Genomic DNA, 24320 nt, shown 5'->3' with positions numbered 1-24320 from the left:
TACCATATTGAATTTTGAAATTTTAATATTTTTTAAAATTAGCATAAATACAATACTTAATTTTATCTATACCCCTCCAACCTCTTAAATCAAAGGAAAATAATATAAGCTTAAATGCGCTTAAATCTATATCTTTTTGTCACAATAATAATGATGTCAACAGAGTTAAAGGCTCAATTTTTATAATTTCTTTATTTAATTAGAAGTATTCTTGTCTGTTTTATGGTGTAAGCATAATCCTATTCCGACGAGATGTAATTCAAATAAAATCTTCTCGATAATGATGATTTCAATCCTCTAAATTGATAACATATTAGTTAGTGTCTAATGTAAATTTTCTTAACATAATTTTAAGTGTTTAACTAACGTGTAAATTTATAATTGATTGAATATAATTGAAAAGATTATAATGTGATATAGAATAGTAATAAAAATCCGTACAGAGAAAAACATTTAGCAATATTATTAATTTAAAAAACTAAAAATCTTAAATTTAAACCAACTAAGAAGAGAATTATATCAAAATACAAATCATGAGACGTTGGTAAACAAGGAAATGATGTGACTGATAATTTAATAGTCTAAAGTTTGGAATGTGCAACAAATGAAAAACAGCCTTTTCATGAGTGACGCTAACTTGGTCCACAGATTTTGTGATAAGTACCATAAACCACCCTATCATTTTTGTTGTTAACATAAACTTAGAGAAGAAAATCCATGACTTAGTCAGATGAACATATGGAGGTGCCAGGGTGGTCTGAAAACCATAAATTTGTATTTTAACTCTTTAAAATGATTCGAATATAATTCTATTTTATTGCAACAATCAATTAATCCATCACATTATTTATTATACTTTATAATATTTTTAGAATATTTTCAATTATTATTAAAATAAATTATCAAATTTTAATTTAATTATATGTTCCATTTAGCATCACTTTTTAATACAACCATTAATCATATCTTTTTGTTGTTAATTTGGGAAAATGAAATCAAAAGCACCCATAGAATAATAAGGAACATATCAAATTGACCCTTTTTTATTCTTAGTTCATCTACAAAGAGATGAACATATGGTGCAAGGATACTAATTTAAATTACAAGTGAAATTAAAAGGTAGAAATGGTCTGAAACTCTATCCATTTCTTTTTCATTGCAACGTTAACTTAGTCCATTTAAATGTCATCATTTGCCATACTTTGATGCCATTTTTGAAACTATATAATATAGTTTCAATTGATTTTAGCTGTCTTCATGCTCCAAGCATTCAACTCCAAAATCTTTATGGATTGGTTTCCATTGTTGAAAGCATACAAGTGGGCAGCCTCGTTAATTGCTAACGTGGGATAAACTCTAGATGTGATGCAAACTTTCCCACCTCCACCAAAGCTCTCCACTATGGAATGATCTATCTGTTTAAAAAAAAGGGGGGGGTCTCAAAATGATGAAATGGCTACATCAAAGCTCAGATGAAGAATCAACTAAAACTTACCAAGCTCCTCAATGACAACTTGTGATGTCGAATGTCTACATCTAGGAAAGCTCCATATGTTGTCATGTCGTTATCTTTTTTTTGGGAAGATCTGTCAGATAGATGAACAAAGCCAAGAGTTAATGAATTTAATTTGTTTAGTTTGGGAGAAAACTGAAAAGGGGTTTGAGAATGTTTTTTCAGACCTGGATTGGTCACTGCACATTAAAACCACATATTTGGTATGGCCTTTGAATATTCTGAAGAACACTGCAGTCCTCTCTTTCAGGCCCTCCGAAGCAAGAACTAGCAACCCAAATGGACCGAGACTCCCTATAACCGATGCACCCATTCGGGTACATAGGAGCTGTGGGTTAGTCCAGCTTGGTTCTAGCACCTCAGCTTTCTCAAAGTCTTTTATCTCAAACGAGACCTCAACATCTGCCTGTACAAATACGAACGAAAAGGACGATGAGTGAATACGAGGCACGTGGTGAAAACCCATTGTCTGGTTTTTATGACCAGCAACAATGAATAAAGAAAGTAGAAGCAAAACAAACTCACCTGTGTAGCAGTGACACCAGGTACTTCAATAACAGATCCTCCCTCGAGCAACTTGTTTGCCAAGCTAACGTGGTTTGCTCGTAGCTTTTCTATTTCAACTACTGGCCATTGCACCAATTGTTTCCCAAATTCATCCAGCCAAATTTTCCTAGGAATTGCCTGCAGAATGAGACACCATAATGGAGATTTGATTATAGACTTTCAACTTAATAAACAATCAATAACTAAACCAAAACTTACGTGGACTCCAGACCATCCTTTCTTGATATCATCAGCCGCACTTGATGATTCATTGATCCAACTCGTTAAGATTCTCCGATTCTGGACATTGTCAAAGAAAGTCTTGGAAGCATAATATTTGCCATAATCGTATCTCAACCCCGAATCACCCTCCACAGATCCCTCGTCCGGTGTATAAATGTCCTCGACATTGTCATACGAGCCAATAGTGTAGCAGTCATGCTTGGTATCATCAAAGCTAACCTTGAGCACATGCTTGACATTAGGGCCATTAAGAGAGGTGTCGACACCATTTTGGCCATGAAGTAGAACAGGAAAAAAATCAGGACATTCCCACATTCCAGTGTTGTCAGCAGAATGCAATGGGGTTTTGGATTGATACCAGTTTACAAAATTTTTGCTTTTGTAAAGGATGGCTAAGCCTTGGCGATTCACTTTGCTTCCAATGATGACCCTCCATTCCTTGTTAGGGCCTAACCAGGCAGTCGTTGGATCTCTAAATGAACTGGCATTGATATGATTCTGAGCAGTGGGTTGCATCAAAGGGTTTTTAGCAGATTTAACCCATTCTGTAAGGTAAGGGTCGGATAAATTCTTGGGGATGGCTAGATTCTGAACTTGTCTGTTTTGGGAGTCAATTCCAGTGTAAAGCATAGCTGGTTTGCCACTAGAGAGGATAGTGGCTGAACCGGACCAACAACCATTGATATCAGACGGCTGGGATGGATAAATGGCTGGCTCGTGAGGGGTCCAATTCACAAGATCTTCCGATGTAGAGTGAGCCCATACAATGTTGCCCCACACTGCTCCTTTTGGATTGTATTGATAGAAGAAGTGATAAAGTCCCTTGTAAATCATAACTCCTATAATTTGTATATAATACATTAGATATACAGAAAATCAGGAAGCAAAAGAAAGATAAGTAATAGTGGAAGGAAGTACTAACCATTAGGGTCTGTTCATCCAGAGGTAGCCATCAACCAAAGCATACCAAATGACAATAAAACAATAAAAAAAAAGAAACAAATGGTTAGATACAAAGAAAAGAAAATAAAAATAGGAATTGAGAGAATTTATTATGTGAACATATATCATATTACCATTAATCCAATTTTTGGGAGGTTGAAAATGATAGCCAGTTCTATAAGGTTGATTTACAGATGAAGAAGAAGATTGAAAAGTTTGAAGGTGTTTGTAAACATGGTGTGAAGCTTCAAGCTCCACAATACCCAAGAGAGCAAAGACAAAAAAGAGGCCAAGATTAGAGTTAGCCATTTTATGCTTTGGAAAGGTGGGACTGTGATGGGTGAGAAGTTGACAACACTATTTATTGGAGAAAGAAGTGCATAATTTTGCAGGATGAAGTGATATATATATATATATATATATATATATATATATATATATATATATATATATATATATATATATATATATATATATATATGGAAAATGAAAATTTAAAATTTTCATTAAAAGGTTAGTAGACAAGTTGCAAAGAACTTGCTGAATTTTTTTTAATTTTTGTCCAACTGATAGGCCAACTATATGGCAACATTATTATTTTATCATTTTATGTTAAACATTATTTCTTAAATATTTTAATATTGATTCAATATTTTATTTTATTAATTTAAAATATTTTTATATATATAATAATTAATTTTTTTACTTAAAATCAACAATTACAACGTTGAAATATTAATTATAAAAAAATAAAGAATGTAAATTAATACTTAATCTAAGAATAATTTTATTTTATTTAATAATTAATTAATATTTAAAAATTTTATTGCATATGATAAATTTTAAAATAAAATTTGGATGGGATGGCCAAAGATAGTGTAAAAAGTGCTTAAATATTAGGGTAGATGTCCCCAACTACAGCTTAGATTATAATTTATCTTCTAAAATTTAAAATGATTTAATTGAGAGTATTAATATTGTATTAATTAAGTCCCTTTGTTAGTTTAGTAGGTATTTTTTATATTAGATGTTCGATTAAATATGACTTGGAGTATATTTAAAATACATTAATCGAAATTTAAACACATATGGAACTATCATGTTGATAACTTGGATACAACGGATTAAAAAGAAGAAGAAGAAAAAATAGTCTCTTTTTTATAACATATCAAATCTAAATTGTTCATATAGTGAATATATGTGTGCTTTAAATATGCTTCATGTTAAATTTAATCGACTTGACTTTTAACACCAATTGTGACATTAAGTTAATAGAAAGACTTGATAATATAATATTAATATTTACGGAACTTGATTAATTTGAAATTTAGAATAAAGAGATATGGATAATTAATTTTAAATATGATGTAGGTTATTAAATTTCGTCAATTTTGTTGAAACTTCACCAATAAATAAATGAAGTTGATAATTAAACATTTTGAAGAATAAGCAAGTACCATGCTATAATAGGAAGAAAATCATGTAGGATCTTATCTAATATCAATAACATCTAAAATTAATTCCAGTTTTAGGGTTACCAAAATTCTCATTTACTACCAAAATATCGATTTATTCTGATTTATTACCAAAACAAGTTATCAAATTTTAGATTTTGGTTATTAAAAATACTTAATTTAATTATATGTTCCATTTAAAAACTAATTTAGCATTACTTTTAATACAACCATTAATCATATCATTTTTGTTGTTAATTTGGGGAAATGAAATCAAAATTAAGCACCCATATAGAATAATAAGGAACATATCAAATTGATCCCTTTTTATTTTTAGTTCGTCTACAAAGAGATGAACAGATGGTGTAAGGGTACTAGTTTAAATTACAAGTGAAATGAAAAGGTAGAAATGGTCTGTAATAACATGAAATTGTTTCTCTCTATCCATTTCTTTTTCATTGCAACGTTAAATTTGTCCATTTAAATGTCATCATTTGCCATACTTTGATGCCATTTTTGAAACTATAATATAGTTTCAATTGATTTTAGCTGTCTTCATGCTCCAAGCATTCAACTTTGAAATCTTTATAGATTGACTTCCATAGTTGAATGCATACAAACGGGCGGCCTTGTTAATTGCTAACGTGGGATAAACTCTAGATGTGATGCAAACTTTCCCACCTCCACCAAAGCTCTCCACTATGGAATGATCTATCTGTTTTTTTTTTTTTTTTAAAAAAGGACTCAAAATGATGAAATGGTTACTTCAAAGCTCAAATGAAGAATCAACTAAAACTTACCAAGCTCCTCAATGACAACTTGTGATGTCGAATGTCTACATCTAGGAAAGCTCCATATGTTGCCATGTCGTTATCTTGATTTAGGGAAGATCTGTCAGATAGATGAACAAAGCCAAGAGTTAATGAATTTAATTTGTTTAGTTTGGGAGAAAATTGAAAAGTGGTTTGAGAATGTTTTTTCAGACCTGGATTGGTCACTGCACATTAAAACCACATATTTGGTATGGCCTTTGAATATTCTGAAGAACACTGCAGTACTCTCTTTCAGGCCCTCCGAAGCAAGAACTAGCAACCCAAATGGACCGAGACTCCCTTTAACCGATGCACCCATTCGGGTACATAGGAGCTGTGGGTTAGTCCAGCTTGGTTCTAGCACCTCAGCTTTCTCAAAGTCTTTTATCTCAAACGAGACCTCAACATCTGCCTGTACAAATACGAACGTAAAGGACAATGAATGAATACGAGGCACGTGGTGAAAACCCACTGTCTGGTTTTTATGACCAGCAACAATGAATAAAGAAAGTAGAAGCAAAACAAACTCACCTGTGCAGCAGTGACACCAGAAATTTCAATTACAGATCCTCCCTTGAGTAACTTGTTCGCCAAGCTAATGTGGTTTGTACGTAGCTTTTCTATTTCAGTTACTGGCCATTGCACCAATTGTTTGCGAGATCTGGCTAGCCAAATTTTCCTAGGAATTGCCTGCAAAATTAGAGACCGTAATAGCGATTTGATTATAGACTTCGTAGCCGTCAACTTAAATTACTTAATAAACAAGCAATAACTAAACCAAAACTTACGTGAACTCCAGACCATCCCTTCTTGATATCATCAGCCACACTTGATGATTCATTGATCCAACCTGTTAAGATTCTCCGGTTCTTGAAATCGTCAAAGAAAGTCTTGGAGGCATAATATTTGCCATAATCGTATCTCAACCCCGAATCACCCTCCACAGATCCTTCATCCGGTTTATAAATGTCCTTGACATTATCGTACGACCCAATAGTATAGCAGTCGTGCCTGGTATTATCTAAGCTGACCTTAAGTACATGCTTGACATAAGGGCCATTAAGAGAGGTATCAACACCGTTCTGGCCATGAATTGGAACAGGGTAAAAATCAGGGCATTCCCACATCCCAGTGTTAGCAGAATGCAATGGGGTTTTAGATTGATACCAATTTACAAAATCTTTGCTTTTGTAAAGGATTGCTAAGCCTAGCTGATCCACTTTGCTTCCAATGACGACCCTCCATTTATTGTCAGGGCCTAACCAAGCAGTTGTTGGATCTCTGAATGAACTTGAATTGATTTGATTTTGAGCAGTGGGTTGCATCAAAGGGTTTTTAGTAGATTTCACCCATTCTCTAAGGTAAGGGTCGGATAAATTCTTGGGGATGGCTAGATTCTGGACTTGTCTGTTGAGGGGGTCAATTCCAGTGTAAAGTATTGCTGGCTTGCCCCCAGGAAGAATAGTGGCTGAACCAGACCAGCAACCATTGATATCAGATGGCTGGGATGGAAAAATGGCTGGCTCGTGGGGGGTCCAATTCACAAGATCATTTGATGTAGAGTGAGCCCACACAATGTTGCCCCACACTGCGCCTTTTGGATTGTATTGGTAGAACAAGTGGTAAACTCCCTTGTAAATCATAACTCCTGTAATTTAATAATATCATCTTAGAAATGTAGGATAATACATTAGAATTATACTGCAAATCATGAAGCAAAAAAGATGAAAAAGTATCAGTAAAAAAGTACTCACCATTAGGATCTGTTCATCCATAGGTAACCATTTGCCAAATTCCAAAGTCAAAGCAGATCAAATGACAATAAAACATGAAACCAAATAGTTAGTCGTACAAAGAAAAGCAAATAAGGAAGTGACCTGAAAGAGTTTATCATGTGAGGAAACATATATATTACCATTAATCCAATTCTTGGGAGGTTGAAAATGATAGCCAGTTCTGTAAGGTTGATTTGCTGGTGCAGAAGATAGAAGACCTAGAAGGTGTTTGTAAACATGGTGTGAAGCTTCAAGCTCCACAATTCCATGTCCAATCAAAAGAGCAAAGAAGAAAAAGAGGGCAACATTAGAGTTGGCCATGTTTTGTAGAGTGGGATTGGGATGGATGAGAAGTTGACAACTCTTATTTATAGGAGAAACAAAAAATGCATAATTTGGCAGGATGAGGATGAAAATGAAGTGAAATATACCTAGAAAAACGAAAACTGAAAGCTGTCATTAGAAAACTTGAAGGGGAAATAACAAAGAAATTGCTGACATTTCCGTTGTATTTTAGTCTGTCAAATCCATGACCGCATTAGTTTACCTGAAGATGTCCCTTTTAATATTGTTTTTATAACTCACTGTTTAATGGGTTGACTTTTATTATAAAAACCTTGATTAATCCAACCATGATGAATGAAACATAAACTAAAGTTGTGGGAAAATTACCTTAAAACCGCCTCTAAAGCTGCTACTTCTAGGGTTATATTTTTAGCAGCCTTAGATATGGTTATATATGTGGCTTAAATTAAGGCTTAATCTAAGCTTCTTACTCTTTTATCTATTAATAATAATAAAATGTTTAAATATAGCTAAGCAAGTAATATAATTTACTTGGCCAACACCCTCATGTGCTTTTCATCGAAATGAAACAGCCTCATGTGCTGATGGTAAGAATATTCTGGTGTTTGGCATCAACGACTAATGCCAACCAATATTATTTCTACTTTCAATTATATAATAATTTATTTGAATGGTAAATTAGGTTTGGGTTTTAAAAGAATAAGGCTAGCTAATCATATGGAAAATGCCTCTCATTTCGGTTAAATAAAGACACAAATAGAGAGTAATATCGCGATGACGAGATAGGGAAAAACCAGAAATGGCATTGAGACGACACGATTGGGGACGTCGTGACATGACAATAGTCAAATTCTGATTATTTGTCCCTGTTGAATTATGATTAATATAGATTATTTTAAGATTATTTAACCTATGAATTTAGCTTATAAATAGATCTTTTTCTACCTATAAAGATTAACCCATAACACATTTAAGTATTAACTTTTACAAGCTTCCAAGGAATTTTGAGTTTAAATTTTAAGTGTTCTTATTTTTGGGTTTCGAGATATAGTTTTTATCTTCATTTTTATACTCATTATTTTTGTCGATTTAGTGAAATTATATTTACCGTGATTTTATCCTCTTTAGAAGAATTTTTTCACGATTTGTGTGTTCAATTTTTTCAATTTCTTCGTTATTATTCTTATTTATATCCAACAAACCCTTTCCTATACCTATTAGACAACCATGTTTAAAAGTTTCACCTTACCTAATTTTGAACAATAATTTTGTAATTTCGCGTCTGAAATAAACAAATTTAAATCAAACAGGTTGATTTTTCCTTGGGGAGAGGAGGGGCGGGGCGGCTGCACGACTAGGGTTGACTATAAATATTTAAAAAAGTATTCATACTTTTATATCAATAATCTATCTATTTATATAATATATGTTTTGAACTAATCATCTTATTATTGAATTGATATTTAAAATAGTTATAATATTTAATTTAAAATTATTATTTTATATAATTGGATATATTAATAATAAAACACTTAGATAAATTATATATAGATATTACGTATATTACTAATTTTTATACCATAATAACAAAAGTAATCTAATTGTAAATGTCCTATTTGTTTTCAAATAAATATGATAAAAATTATTAATATAATTATAATTATCTTATTATTAATATTTTAAATAAATACAAAATAATTTTTTATTATTAATGCTATAATGATTATCATTTAATTAAATTTTAGATTCATATTAAATTATACTTATATTTGTAAAAGAATTGAAAGGGTAAACCAATGTGTTACAACTTAAAAGGTTACATTTGATTACAGAAAATATTTTCTATCTTCATTTTTCATAAAATAATTTTTAAAAATTTTACTCTAATTTGTTTCTTCATTTCTTTAAATTTGTATTTTAATTTTTTATTTTAACAATTTTTCAGTATATAATAATATTGTTGTAAAATTAATTTTTTTGTTAACTCAATAAATAACATAACAAGTAAAAAAAAGTTTCCAATGGCACCGTTATCAAAATAATGCAAAATGGTTTAATATATTATAAAAAATACTATAATTATTATGAAAGTTATTAAGTGGATGTTTAACCTTTAAACCTTTCATCTCTCTTAACCTTTAACCTTTTATTTTCTTTAACCTTTTAACCTTTAATTTTCATTTTTCTTAAACCTTTCATCTTTATATATTAAAATATAAAGAGTCTAATCTCCTTATATAGAGAGAAGTATGCTACTCATAAATATGATAAAAATATAGAATACAATAGAAATCTTTGTATTCTCATATCCATCTGTTATTTATTATTTTTGTTTATAATAATAATAAAAATAAAACAAATATTTTCAATGATATTTGGTCGCCAAATTTGAAACCCTTTTCTCCAAATTTGAAACCCTTTTTCTCCATATATTTTCAATGTTAACATTTTAAACATCTAATATATTTTATATGATTTAGAAGATTCACTTATGTTATATTTTATACTTCATTCATATTCATATAGATCTTTCAACCGTTAAATATATATTAATATAGATAATATTTTAGATTGATATGATAGAAAAATCAAATCGATAAAAAAATTAATTTCCTTATAAATTATGTAAAAGTGTCTCCGAATTTTATCTTTTATTTGGATATATGTATGAACCTCTAAAACAGAAACAGTGTGAGATAAGTTGTCCAAATTTCTCTATATTTTCAATATATGTAAGAAAGAGCAAAGAGAAAAAAAAAAAAAAAAAAGATTGACCATATATGGTTAACATTGGCCTATCTATGCTTTGCTTCGTTTCTGCAGGCAGCCAATGCTCTCCAAACCAAAACTGCTAAACAGAAGGTGTGGAGAAAAAGAAAGAAACCAGCATTTTCACCTTTCATTTCGGAATAAAAGCTGATTTGCTTTTGAATTTTTTTTGAATTTTTTTTCGAGATTTACAAGAAAGGGAAAAGAAAGTTGAAATTATAAAGTAATAAGAAAATGGTAGCTTTCTCAATGGTTCCATTTTTGGGCACAGTTCGATCTACACCTTCTTTAACGAGTTTGGCACCTTACAAGCGCCAAATATCAATACGAATCTCTCCAGTTTCTTTTCCAAGGAATGGGTTCTTTCCGTTCAGGAGGTTTCTTCAAGCTTGCCTTCAATCTAGTACGTACTTTCTAATTATTTTCTACTTTTTTTTTATTTGCCTTTTAATTGTGCCTGGTTCTTCTTATAATTTGTTTTACGTTTCTGTGATTAGGATGCAATTAAATTCGCGGTTTTCTTTTCTGGGTATTAGTTAGTTTTAATTGAACTTTTATTGGTTTTGTTTGTAATAAGATGGGAATGGTTGTTTTATTGTGATTAAGCTAGCTTGGGTTCACCTAGATACAAATTTTAGGCTCTTTTGGGTAATTGGTTATACATAGCTATCTCTTGAGTGTGGTATTATCTTGTTTCGATGGTATAGAGTGGCAATGGGGAAGCATGGTGGATCCATTACTCAACTTTATCTTTGGTAAAAGAAGTAGCTTGGTATTTAATACATTTGTTATGAAATAAGCTGACAGACTCGATTCTAACTGTTCTTTCTTTATGGTTGAAAGACGATGCTAATGAGGCTATAATGATTTTTACTTTGCTACTCTTTGGCACCTTATAGATTAGTTATGTTAGTGATAGTGCCTTGAATACAGGTTCTGCTACTATGGATACTAGAGAAAAGTTACCTGCAGAACATTCCGAGATCATTTTTATAGGGACAGGAACTAGCGAAGGCATTCCTCGTGTTAGCTGCCTGACTGACCCTGTAAAGAAGTGCCTGGTATACTGGCCATCCGAACTGATAACTTAATCATAAGTAGCTGTCCCTTGCTTTCTGTGCATTTGTTTGCAATTTCTTCTTTTACTGTTTTAAGACATTTATTGATTTTTTATTTTTACAGGTTTGCAGCAAAGCAGCAGAGCCTGGTAACATAAATCGGAGACGTAATACAAGCTTACTTATTCGTTATGGTAGGCCTTCTGGAAGATGCAACATTCTAATAGATGCTGGCAAGTAAGTGAAGGTTACTTTAATGAAATCAAGTATTCTTTTAGTAGTTAGTTATAAAAGTTATTGAAAATTCTAACGATGCTGGGGAAATTGTGATCCAAACAGATTCCATTTGGCACCAGACTGTGTACTGTTCTTACAGTTATTTTAGATGCTGGCATTTGACTGCTTCTGCTTTAGAATTGTTACAGTTAACATATAAAAGGAAAATTTTGAAAAATAAAGTACTTTTAAACTGACTCAATAAACCAGTTGATTGTTTTCTTTTAGCCAACAGAAAGGGCAGTGGAAACTTTTAAGTGAAAAGCTTAGAGGTTGACTACCTAAATTGGGATATAACCTTTTCAAAGTTTGATGCCTGTATTATGTTGTTGCCTTAAATGGAGAACAAAAGCAATCAAAGATTCTTGCTAGTTAGTGCTAAAATTGTTCCTGGAAATCACTATAAGACTGCCTAATGCTTAATGGCTGCTGAATTTTTGCTACCTTCTGCAATCCCTAGATAAAATTATCTAGTGTTGTTTCTCATCTGTGACTTTGTTTTGTAGGTTCTTCTACCACAGTGCTCTTCAATGGTTTCCAGAATTCGGGTTAGTTTAATACTAAAAGCATTTTGGTGTTATGTCTAGCTCTTAAGTCATTAGATGGTCCATGGTGTTCAATCCATTAACTCTTAGAGTATGTTCATTGCGGGGGTGAAGTTCTAGCCTTTTTGTTATCTTAGATGCTATTACATTTGCAGTTTTGGAATTTTTTTGTTGTAACTCTGAGATGGAATATGATCTAATTGTGTTGTACCATATTGATTTCATGCTCTAATGGCTGGAATATAACATAGGAATAGTCTTTCCTTGTCTTAAGCCTTTTCTTCTCACCTTCATGGAGTTGATATTTGATTGTAGATTATTATTATGATCATCAATGGGCTTTGGTGGCTGAGTTTAATGTATCTTTAGAATACTAGTTTATATGACCTGATGTTTTTTTATTTTTTATATTTACTTCAACCCTCCCCTTTTTAGTCCCATACACCTTGAAGTCATCAGACTTTCCATGGTATTTGAAGGGATGAAATACAACATTTGTATAGTTTCATTTGTAGCTTCAGTTATTTTAATTTGAAATGTTGATTTTAGTGTTATGTGATATTGAATGCGTCACCATGTACGGTAGGCACGATGAACCAACTAGTTTTCTTGTGCGAGTTTGATTTTTCAGTGTTCTGTCAAAATGTGGTCTCATGTTATAGTTCTGGAATTCAGTCAAAAAAAACTTAATATTTGTTGGTTATAGACATAAATGTAAATGTTTTCTCAATGCCTATACTAACATTAACCATAATAATATAAAATGTACTTTACATATGATTTTCTAGATGGTGCAAGCATTCACTCATTCTGGAGGCCATTTTGATGCTTCCTTAAGTGTAAACTTTAGTAAAACTCAGGTTTATTATCAAGTCCTAAAGGTCATTAAGCAAAAAAGACCAGTGGAGGAATGTTTTTCTGATTATCTTATGGTATATATGTCGATTGTCGTGTATTTTCGTTGTTGTAACTAGTTGCATTTGTGTCAGGATAAGAACAATTGATGCGGTTATAATTACACATTCTCATGCTGATGCAATTGGAGGTCTCTGACATGAACACTTTCTAATATTTCTCTCTAAATAGTTAAACCTTTCCACGATGATGTATTAAGTTTTTGCTAGTTTTCTTTTACATAGAAACACACATTGTCTAACACAAATTTTGTCTTAATTTCCCAGGTCTTGATGATCTACGTGACTGGACAAACAACGTGCAGCCAAACATCTCAATTTATGTTGCTGAGCGCGATTTTGAGGTCCAAAATTCTGTTCTACCTCTTTCCACCATATCTTGAACATATGATTTTGTGATGGCAATGTGTGTGTATATATATGTTTGTCTGTCTGGTAATAGATATATCCTGCATTTTCTGTAAGTTGTAGTGATAAATGGGAAGTAATTAATAACATGAAATGATACAAACAGGTGCTAAGCTAGTAATATTCTCAATAAACTTTATAGTACTACGCATAATGGATACTAGAACTATTTCTGAGTAGTTCTATAGCTGTTAGTTTTGATAATAAGGAAATTTGAGCTATTATTGCCACTCAAGATGTTGGAAAAACTAATCCACAAACTAATATTATTGGATGATTCAAATGATTTGTTATGCATGAATTATTTGTCTTTCGTTGATATTCAGATTGTATAATATCTTCTGTAACAATTTCAGGTGATGAAAAAGACTCACTATTATTTGGTAGATACAAGTGTGATTATACCTGGTGCTGCTGTCTCAAAGCTGCAATTTAATATCATACAAGAAGAACCTTTCATCGTTCATGATTTACAGGTGATTCTTGTTCACTCAGTACGGATGGTAATTTCTTAGTACCATATGCATTCTTGAAACTGTAATAATGGGTTTAAGTTCAGTTTTGACTGTAGAAAAGTGAATCAGGCCCTAGAGACAGTTTGCCTTTGTATTTGGCTGCTACTGTCCTACCATTATGTCATTATAAAAAAATGGTTGAGAAGTTTAGGGCTAAATTGCTTTTTTTCCCCTGTATTCTTACATATTGTTGATGAAACATGCCTAATAACCAATATAATATGTACGAATGCCGAGATGTATGAAATTAAGACACCAGCTCCCCTTCAACATTAATACATATCAGGTCATGTCTAGTCATAACCTGTATTCTCTGTGCAAACATTGTGCTTCAGATTACTCCTTTACCAGTGTGGCACGGCCGTGGTTATCGCTCACTAGGTTTTCGTTTTGGTGATATTTGTTACATCAGGTAACACTTTTATGTGAAAAGACATGATGAATTTTTATTTTTTCTCTACTTCATTCAGTTTTCACCTGAGCATTGTTCATCTGTTATTGACATTGCAGTGATGTCAGTGATATACCTGAAGAAACTTATCCTCTTCTGGGAAACTGCAAAATCCTCATTCTGGTCCTCTCTCTCTCTATATCTCCTTATACATCGACATGCATGCACAAGAATTTACATCCATATTCATTAATGCAATTTCTGGATACCTTATTGAGTCCATATGTAAAATGCTTTCTCAGGATGCTTTGAGGCCTGATCGATCTTCATCAACGCATTTCGGACTTCCAAGGGTATCTGCTTGTACATCTTCTGGTAAACAACTTTAAAATGCTAAAACTTACTCTCTCTTTTTCACTTGTTATTTTATCTTCAGGCTTTAGAGGAAGTACGGAAGATTAAGCCGAAGAGGACACTCTTTACTGGTAAGTCTCTAGTTTCAGGGCTATATCACTGCAATTCAATTCCATCCTTTTAAAGTGTTCCACAGTTCAACAATTTATTATTGCATCATTAGGATGTAATTTTTTTACTTTTCCATGCTTTACTGTTGTGATTTTATGGAGGCATGATGCATCTGATGGACCATGAAAAAGTGAGTGAATACCTGGAAAACCTGATGGAAACCGAGGGTCTTGATATACAACTCAGCTATGACGGATTGCGTATACCGGTATCACTCTAGCTTTGTATGTTTATCTGCCGTTGTTTTTTCGGTGAGAACATGTTATACCATAATCTGCAACTGAAAAGATTCAATGAGCTAACATTATATAACATAATTCTTGGGGAGCATTATGCTGATCCCCGTATACTTAGAATAAATAGAATTTTTTATTTTATATCTATTTATATAGAATCAATCTAAAATCAATCTATGGGTTTTGTTTATTTTATTTCGCGGAATCCCCCCCATCTCCATTTCTCCATGATCTTGTTTTGCACTTGTTCTATTATTGGAGGAATCAAAGTATGTTAAGCATTTTTGTTTTTAGTTTGATATTGATATTTACTTTCACCATTTTCCTTTTTGTACAAGCAATGTCACGGCTCGAAGATAAGGGATGGGTAGAGAATTAGATAACAAATGTAAGGGGGAATGTAATTTTCTCAAGGATGACTCTATACATTTGATTTTGATTGAAGGGATGGATCTCAAAATTATGCATGAATTTTGATTCAATAAATTTTTATTTGATTTCAACCGTGGTTAAAAATAAATACATGAAATTTTCATTTTAATTTTATTATACATATTTAAAAAATAAATCCATCAAATTATTTTCATATTGGATATAATTATTTGTGTATGTAATATATAAACATAAAATGATACTATATTAATAATTGTTTTAATCATTTTTGAAAATTAGGTCAAATCAAAATTTCATAATAAAATTGTACATTAAACTAAAGTTCATGAATAATTTTGAGCTTTTATCCCTTTAATATGTAAACTTAGTCTTCAATCTATCCCTTTGTCGTCATCTTGAATGAATATGAATTTTTTAATTTATGATACAATTAATTAACTTTTTAAATTTTATTATTTTATTCAACTTCGCAAGAAAAATAAAATAAATAGAAGTAAAATGATAATAAATAATAAAAAGATATTTATTAAAATATGATCAATATAATTTACTTTCTATTGAAATTGTCCACTTCTATCTTTACAAAGTGATTGTCCAATTATAAATTTTCTAAACGAATATAAAATTACAATAATAAGTAATAAGAAGTTATTGTAAAATTGAATAACAAAACTAAATTTAAAATATAAATATAATAATATTACTTTATTATCAATAAAATGATTTTTCAAACTAAATTTATATCAGCATAAAACTAACTTATGCAGTATGTATAATTAAAATTTATTTTGAGTTATTTAAATTTTGGGTAAATCATAAAAATAGTCACTTTTGTTTGTTTCATGTTATATTTTAGTCACTTATGTTTAAAATGTTACGTTTTAGTCACTTATGTTATTATTTTGTTTCGAAGTGATCACTCTTCCGTTAAGTTTTGTTATCTCCCTAACGGTAATCCTACGTGGCAATCCAACTAGATTTTAAGTGCCAACTTGGATTTCCTAATGGGATGAGAATAGATTTTTTATTAAATAAATTTAATTAATTAAAAATTTTAAACCCTAAATCTTAGTTAAAAAACTGTTCATCTCTCCCTTTTTCTAGTTTTCTTTTTCAATTAACTAAAAAAGTTATTATCATCAAAAAAAATTATTCACATACAAAAACAAAAGAGGATTCAATGGAGGGTCCAGGTATGTCTTCTTCACTGACAAATTTATGTTCTAAAACTTAAAATGAAGTGGTTGTCGACAAATAAGAAGATGGTAATCGTTTTTGTTCCTAGTCATTGTATTTTCCAATTCTTCACGTTCTTGAATAATTAGTTTCTCAATCCGATTTTTTCTGATCTGAATCGACTTGTTTGTTCACAATCCCTTTGTGGGTATCCCTTTTTTCTGATCTGAAATTCTTTTAGTTGTTAATATTCATATCAAGAATTTTAATTAATTAAATTTTTAATTAAAAATATATTTTCATCCCATTTAGAAATCCAAGTTGACATCTAAAATCTAGTTGGATTGCCACGTAAGATTACCGTTAGAGAGATAACGGAACTTAATGGTAGCGTGATCATTTTGTAACAAAATAGTAACATAAGCGACTAAAACGTAACATTTCAAACATAAGTGACTAAAATATAACTTGAGGCAAATAAAAATGACTATTTTTATAGATTACCCTTAAATTTTTTTCTTTTTGAGAAGAGTACAATTTCAAGTATAGAATAAGTATAAAGATATGTTCAACCAATTACAATGTAAAATTAACCCAATACAGAGCACAACAAATGAAGAATTGAAAATAACCCACATACAACACATACACATACACATAGTCATACATTATAATTATGAATAACGAGACTCGAGCCTGAATAATAAATGAAAAGAGATATATATTATAAAAAAAGTATAAAATTATTAAAAAATATTTATAATATACTTTGTTCCTCTTAAACTTAATGCAATTTAACTAAAATGATTATAATTTTAATAAAGATTAAATTAAAATAATAAGAAAGAAAGGATATTATTTGCCTTTTGTCATTGCTTATCATTTCGGCCACACAATGTAACTGTCGTTTCAGCTAATAATTCAGTGCTAAAATGAGAAACCCGTAAGTGAATCAACCTTTGTATTTTCTATATATATGGGGGGGGGGGGGGGGGAGATAATCCGAATGATAAAAAGAAATAAAAAAAAATGTACATAAAATTGAGATGATGATGCATTAAAAGGTGTAGAATTCCGTTAAAAAGGCCAAATCATGGCTGCTTTTTGCTTCCTGGGTGATATTGACATGGAAGTCAACTATAGTGTGTTTTATTTGTATTTAATAATTTGCCCATGTTCTGCGTTGAATATAAAGCTTAATTACCTTGACAATCATTACATTTATGACCACTACGTTCTTCTGCTTTTACTTACTCATTATTTTCATTTTTCTCCACTCACCATGCATGCAAAACGATAATATCGACTTGGGTAGTAAAACTGACTGTCAGATTGAATGAAATTAATTTTTTTGAGTTAATTGAGTTAATGAGTTATATTTTATCATGTTAATTTAATTTAATGTTTTTAAAATTAAGTAAAATTATTCGAATTAAATTAAAAAATTAAACATATCAAATTAAAATCTTGTTACAGTACAATTAATTCTATGTTAGAGTAATTAAATAATCTGTTTTGTAGCACGGTTAGGGTTTCTTGGTCTGCTTTGTAGCACGGTTTCTTTCTTAGGGTTTGGTTAGGGTTTTCTCAAACAAGGGATTGGGATCTCTTGGTCGATAGTAGCGGCATGACTAGTGATAATGCAGTGGTTAAAGATCTCGCTACTCTCAATATTTTGGATGAAGAGGAAGTTCTATTGGTGTTGTTGGGTGACCACCGACTATGTAGAGTATCTTTATGATTTATGTTTGGTGGGGAGAGTCCTTATGGATAGCGTGGTGCACTTTCCGGTGTTAAAAAACACTTTAGCGGATTTATGGCATCATTTGCGGGGGGTTTCAATAATGGAATTGGAGGATAAATGAATCCTTTTTAGGTTTTATTGCGAGATAGATTTACAGAAAGTTGTGGATGGTATGCCCTGGTTCTTTAATCGAAATCTTATTGTTTTTCATCAGCTAGTACGAGGCGAGGATCCTAGCATAGTTCTCCTTTGGGAAACGGTGTTTTGGGTACAAATACACAATCTACCAAATGGTTTCATGACGGAAGGAATGGCTCATCAAATTGGGGATTTTATTAGTAGGTTTTTGGATTATGACACATCTTTGGTGACGAGGGGGTTTGGTCAATATATAAGAATACGAGTTTCTATTGATGTTCGACTTCCACTTAAGAGAAAGAAAATAATAGGTGCTGTTCAGAGCAGTTCCTCTTATGTGGTGTTTCAATATGAGCGACTACCCCTGTTTTGCTTTCTCTGTGATCGCCTTGGCCACAGGGAAAGCTTCTATCAGGTTCGGTTAACATTAAGAAATCAACAAGTGGAGTTTGGATGGGACGTTTCTTTAAGGGCGGCTCCAAGAAGGGGAGGGCAAGCGGTGAGTAAATGGCTGCGGGAGGAGAATGGAACCGATATGTGGGCTAGAATGGATATTGATGGGGAAAGCAGGGAAAGGGTATTTGGAGTGGATGTAACAAATAGGGGTGATCATAGAGAAAGAGGGGGGCTTGGGGGACGGTTTAGCCGACAGATTCGGCTAGTGACAGAGAGAAGCATACTTGATATTTCGAAAAATGTTATAAGAGAGGGAGAGGGCGTAGGGATGGAAGACTTTCCTATTGAATTTATTGATGGCAAAAAGAGATAAAGATTTCATTCAGAAGTGGGTAACGGTGAAAGGAAAATGGGTTCGAAAAATGTGATATCGGTGGCCACAGATAAGTTGGCTGACCGGGCACAATGAAAATCCTAAGTTGGAATGTCCGTGGACTTGGGCAACCACGGACAGTTAGATCTCATGCATAAGTTGAGACAAGTTCAGCTTCGAATTTTGTTTCTCATAGAAACAAAGGTGTCGGGTAGAAGAACGGAAGTAGTAAGAAGAAAATGTGGGTTTGTTCATGGAATTGATGTTGATGCGGTAGGGACGAGGAGGGGTTTATCATTAGGTTGGAAGGAGGGGGTGAGTTTATCTCTAAGGAGTTTTTCGAAAGCTCACATTGATATGGAGGTGGAAGAAGCAGCTAAAAGGGTTAGGTGGAGATTTACAGGTTTTTATGGTTCACTAGTAGAACAGGATAGAAAGGAGTCATGGTACTTGTTGAGACACTTAAAGCGTGGAAACAATAGGCCATGGTTAATTACTGGAGATTTTAACGAAATTCTATTCTCGTATGAGAAACAAGGGGGAAGAGTTAGGGAGAAAAGACAGATGACTGCGTTTAGAGAAGTTTTGGAAGAATGTGAGATAAACAACTTGGGGTTTTTTGGGCAGTGGTTTATATGGGAAATGGGTAGGCTGATGACCAACAATATCAGGGAAAGACTGGATAGGGGAGTGGCGAATCCAAAATGGTGGGATCTTTTTCCAGGATTTAGGGTAAGCCATCTACAATATAGTTTCTCTGATCATTGTCCGGTATTGGTAGACACGGAAGGGGATGGTAGATTGCGTTTTAAAGAACAACAAAGGCATTTTAGATTCAATGCTGATTGGATTTTGCAGTCAGGTTTTGATGAGCGGTTGGTTTTGGAATGAAATTTAAATCATCAGGATTTTCTAGTAAAACTGAGGGAGGTGGGGTTGAGTTTGAGTTCCTGGGTAGCCAAGTTTAAGAAGTTTCGAGAACGTCAAACACTGGAGCTAAATGTGAGATTAAGTTATTTAAATGCCTGCGAGATAAGCGATGAGGTGTTGGAGGAGATCACAGAGGTTAAACTTGCTCTGAACCTTGAAGTCGATAAGGAGAAGATCTTCTGGGAACAAAGAGCGAGAGTCAATTGGCTTCACATAGGAGATAGGAACACGTCCTTTTTTCATAGGTGTGTTTCTAACCGAAAGAAGATGAATATGATTAGAGTACTGCTAAATGGTGCTGGGACGTGGGTGATGGATTTTGGTAAAGTTTTAAAATTTGCAACAGATTATTTTAAAGACCTGTTTTCGTCTACAGAGATCGGCGATTGTGATCGCTTATTTGAGTCTTCTGTTCCATGCATAACGGAGGACCTAAATAGGGATTTAATGGCTGAGTTTAGAGCAGAAGAGATTGTTGTGGCTATGAAACCTAACAGCCCTCTAAAAGTATTAGGTAGGGATGAGTTTCCAGTACTATTTTTTCAAAAATACTGGCATATTGTTGGGGAGGATATATTAAGTATTGTTTGGATATGCTAAACGGCCGAAGAGATATAGGGGAAATCAACAAAACAAGTATTGTGCTGATTCCTAAAGTAAGTTCACCAAATTCAATGAGCCAATTTCGCCCAATTAGTTTATGCAATGTTATTTACAAAATTATTTCGAAGGTGCTAGTTCATAGATTCCGCAGTGTCCTACATTATTGTATTGAGGATACCTAGGGGGCATTTGTTTCAGGAAGGCAAGTTATTGATAACGTCCTTGTGGCTTATGAAATTCTGCACACGTTTAAGAAACGGTGAGGGATGTCAAAGAAGGGCTTTGCTTTAAAATTGGATATGAGCAAAGCGTATGATAGGATTGAGTAGGGATTTTTACGAAAAATAATGCGTAGCATAGGCTTTTGTGAAGAATAGATTGCTCTAATTATGAAGTGTATCTCCAGTGTGGTGTATACAGTGGTAATAAATGGAAGACATGGAGAAGACTTTCAGCCTCACAAGGGATTAAGGCAAGGGGATCTGTTAAGTCCGCATTTGTTTCTCATCTGCGCTGAAGGTTTCTCACGACTTATAGCACTTGCTAAAGCGAATGGAAGGATTTCGGCAACAAATGTGGGTAGAAGTAACGTTTCGGTGTCCCATCTCTTTTTCGCTGATGACAGTATGCTGTTTAGAGAGGCCTCCATTGAAAGGGCTTCTAATTTGAAGAATGTGATTAAGGAGTATGAAAGGTTGTCGGGGCAATTGGTAAATTTCGATAAATCTCTTATCTATTTTAGTGGGAATATAGGCTCTAACATACAGCACCAGGTGGGTAGAATTTTGGGGGTTCAGATTTCAAATAACCCAGAAAGGTATTTGAGATTGCCAACTATGATAGGACGTCAGAAAAAAAATGCTTTTGTTGACGTTAAAGAACGTTTTGTCAAACTGTTGCATAACTGAAGTATGAGGGTCTTGTCGACAAGAGGTAAGGAGGTATTTTTAAAATCTATTTTACAGGCTATACCGATTTATACAATGCAATAATTCAAATTACTTATCCTTCTGTTATGAACTAGAGAGTATCATGAATAAGTTTTGGAGGCGTAGTTCTAAATCAAATAAGGGTATCATTGGTGCAAGTGGCGTGACATGTGTCTTCTCAAAGCGAAGGGAGGGATGGGTTTCAAAGATTTATCGAAGTTCAATTTGGCATTGTTAACAAAACAAGGTTAGAAAATTCTTACGCAACCAGATTGCTTGCTTGCTCAAGTAATGAAAGCGAAATATTTTCCAAAAGGAGACTTTATGAGTGCAAAGTTAGGCTCTTACCCTTCGTATACCTGGAGAAGCATTTGGGGAGCTCGAAAACTCCTTGAGAAGGGGCTCGGTTGGCTGATTGGAAATGGGGATGCAGTAAATATATAGAATGATGTCTGGCTGCCAAGACTTAGAAACGGACGAATACAGGGTCAACATATAAATATTAGGTGTACAAAAGTGTCAGATTTAATCGACAAAGAAACCACTACCTGGAAGCAGGACACAATCCAGGAGCTATTCAGTGAGAAGCAGCTTGCAAGCATTCTGCTAATTCCACTGCTACGTAGTGAACCGAAAGATATCTTAGTCTGGAAGGGTGACAATACAGGGGTGTATACCGTTAAAAGTGGATATAAGTGGCAAATTACAGCTACGGGGCCTAATTCTCAGACTAATTTGCTAGTTAATTTTTTTACAAAACTATAGAGTCTCTAGATACCAAGCAAAATAAGAATACATATGTGGCGAATTGCTAACGATTACATCCCTACTTTATACAATATAAGAACTCCTAATTTGGTTGTCAACATACTTTGCCCGGTTTGTAAAACAGCAGAGGAAACCGTCAGTCACCTGTTCAAAGACTGCTCCTTCATGCAGCAAGTATTAAGAGGGTTGGGGGTGATAGTTGTAACATGCAATGAAGATCCTAATTGGAAAACGTAGTTAGCAATAGAGTTCAATAATCTGAACATTGAGGAATGTATAAGCAGAGCTATTGCCTATTGGGCTATTTGGTATAACCGTAATAAGATTTACCATGATGGAGTCCGAGAGCAAGTTAATGAAGTTGTTGGTTTTGTGCAAGCCTATTGCACAGAGATAGCCGCACTGGGGGTGGTACTGTAAGGAGTCCAGGTAGTGGCTGTAATGAACCGAAAGTTACGGTATCGGAAATTGAGTCTTGAGTACTGTTTCCGTGAAATTTATTCATGAATATTTATTAGAAATATTTATGAATTATAGTTGAATGGTTATTTAATGTTTATTAAGTTAAGTAGCTTGAATTTAGAATAGTGACTAAATTGCATACGGTATAAAAGTTTAATTATAGATTAAAGATTAGTAAAACGGACTAATCTAGCAATTAGACCCTAAGTGCCATGTGTGTGAATGTATGATATAACATGTGTAATAGTTGGTATATATGTGTAATAGCTATAAGATATTTTATGTTATAGCTATTACACATGTTAATTTTATATTTATTATAGGTTAATAATAATATAATATAGTATAATGAATAAAGAATAATGAGTAAAGAAACATAGAAAGAGTTACAGAGAGCAAACGTGATAAAGAAAGAAAGAAAGAAAAAAGAAATAGAAAAGGGAAATTTGAGGATTAAGGCCCTAAAGTTTAATTGGTAAGTTGTTTTAGCTCATTTTCTTATGATTTTTATGTTTATGGATGCCTAATTCAAAGTTCTACATGTATGAGGTTAAAATGAAGAAAAATAGAAAATTTTAGATATTGATTTAGTTGAATAAATTGAGGTTTTATGGGTTAAATTGATAGGAATTGAAGTTAGAAGTGAAAATTGAGTGATTTATTAAAAGAATTCTAAGTTAGGTTTAAATAGGGATTAAGTTGAATAGAGCTCAAAATTTATGTTTTATAATGAATTTTATGAGTTAGAAATTGTTAATGAGTTGATTAAAAGAGAATATGAAGCTTAAGTTAAAGAAAAAAAGATTAGTAATGGAAAAAGGACTAAATTGGAATTTTTGTAAAAGTTTGATAGAAAGTGAAAATGTGTTTTATGAATTAGTATATTGATGATTTTAATTGTATGATTGTTAGTAGCAAACGTAGCACGGATACGCCATCAAAGAAGGAAAAGAGAAAGTGAACGAAGATATCGATTAAATTCGATAAATAGTGGTTTGTATTTCTATAAACCGAGATTAATCGTTATTGCTATATTTGATATTTATATTGTATGAAAATGTGAATCAGGTAAGTATTTTTACCATATTGAAATGAATGTGATTTTGAATACCCTATTAACGATTGTCGGGCTAGTCGGATATAGTTGACATGTCATAGGAATTGGAAGTATTGGGATATT

At 32.6% G+C, this 24320-nt stretch overlaps 4 protein-coding genes across 4 annotated transcripts; 2 read left to right on the top strand and 2 right to left on the bottom strand.

Annotated features, from left to right (window-relative positions):
- Positions 1–1010: 1010 nt before the first annotated feature.
- LOC108473424 (beta-fructofuranosidase, insoluble isoenzyme CWINV1-like) lies at positions 1011–3633 on the bottom strand. Its single transcript, XM_017774968.2, has 7 exons — positions 3379–3633; positions 3225–3233; positions 2279–3141; positions 2039–2197; positions 1681–1919; positions 1496–1586; positions 1011–1415 (listed from the first exon to the last, which is right to left on the bottom strand). The coding sequence occupies exons 1-7, from the start codon at positions 3551–3553 to the stop codon at positions 1236–1238; spliced, it is 1716 nt and encodes a 571-aa protein (XP_017630457.1). The 5' UTR covers positions 3554–3633; the 3' UTR covers positions 1011–1235.
- Positions 3634–4990: 1357 nt separating this feature from the next.
- LOC108473423 (beta-fructofuranosidase, insoluble isoenzyme CWINV1-like) lies at positions 4991–7903 on the bottom strand. The gene is made up of 6 exons (XM_053019633.1): positions 7426–7903; positions 6299–7158; positions 6042–6200; positions 5684–5922; positions 5499–5589; positions 4991–5413 (listed from the first exon to the last, which is right to left on the bottom strand). Exons 1-6 carry the CDS (start codon positions 7604–7606, stop codon positions 5234–5236), a joined length of 1710 nt encoding a protein of 569 aa, XP_052875593.1. The 5' UTR covers positions 7607–7903; the 3' UTR covers positions 4991–5233.
- Positions 7904–10256: 2353 nt separating this feature from the next.
- LOC108471022 (putative hydrolase C777.06c) lies at positions 10257–15357 on the top strand. The gene is made up of 12 exons (XM_053019740.1): positions 10257–10763; positions 11294–11421; positions 11543–11655; positions 12201–12242; positions 13229–13284; positions 13421–13497; positions 13918–14037; positions 14412–14488; positions 14587–14650; positions 14770–14820; positions 14904–14952; positions 15094–15357. Exons 1-12 carry the CDS (start codon positions 10595–10597, stop codon positions 15210–15212), a joined length of 1065 nt encoding a protein of 354 aa, XP_052875700.1. The 5' UTR covers positions 10257–10594; the 3' UTR covers positions 15213–15357.
- Positions 15358–19559: 4202 nt separating this feature from the next.
- On the top strand, positions 19560–21889 carry LOC108472176 (uncharacterized). The gene is made up of 5 exons (XM_017773682.1): positions 19560–20180; positions 20230–20310; positions 20355–20909; positions 21164–21240; positions 21388–21889. Exons 1-5 carry the CDS (start codon positions 19560–19562, stop codon positions 21887–21889), a joined length of 1836 nt encoding a protein of 611 aa, XP_017629171.1.
- Positions 21890–24320: the final 2431 nt, after the last annotated feature.

This window comes from Gossypium arboreum, chromosome 10 (assembly GCF_025698485.1).
Source record: "Gossypium arboreum isolate Shixiya-1 chromosome 10, ASM2569848v2, whole genome shotgun sequence".
In the NCBI taxonomy this organism is placed as follows: domain Eukaryota; kingdom Viridiplantae; phylum Streptophyta; class Magnoliopsida; order Malvales; family Malvaceae; genus Gossypium; species Gossypium arboreum.
Note: the sequence above shows the minus strand (reverse complement) of the source record. Positions and strands in the feature narration are given on the sequence as shown.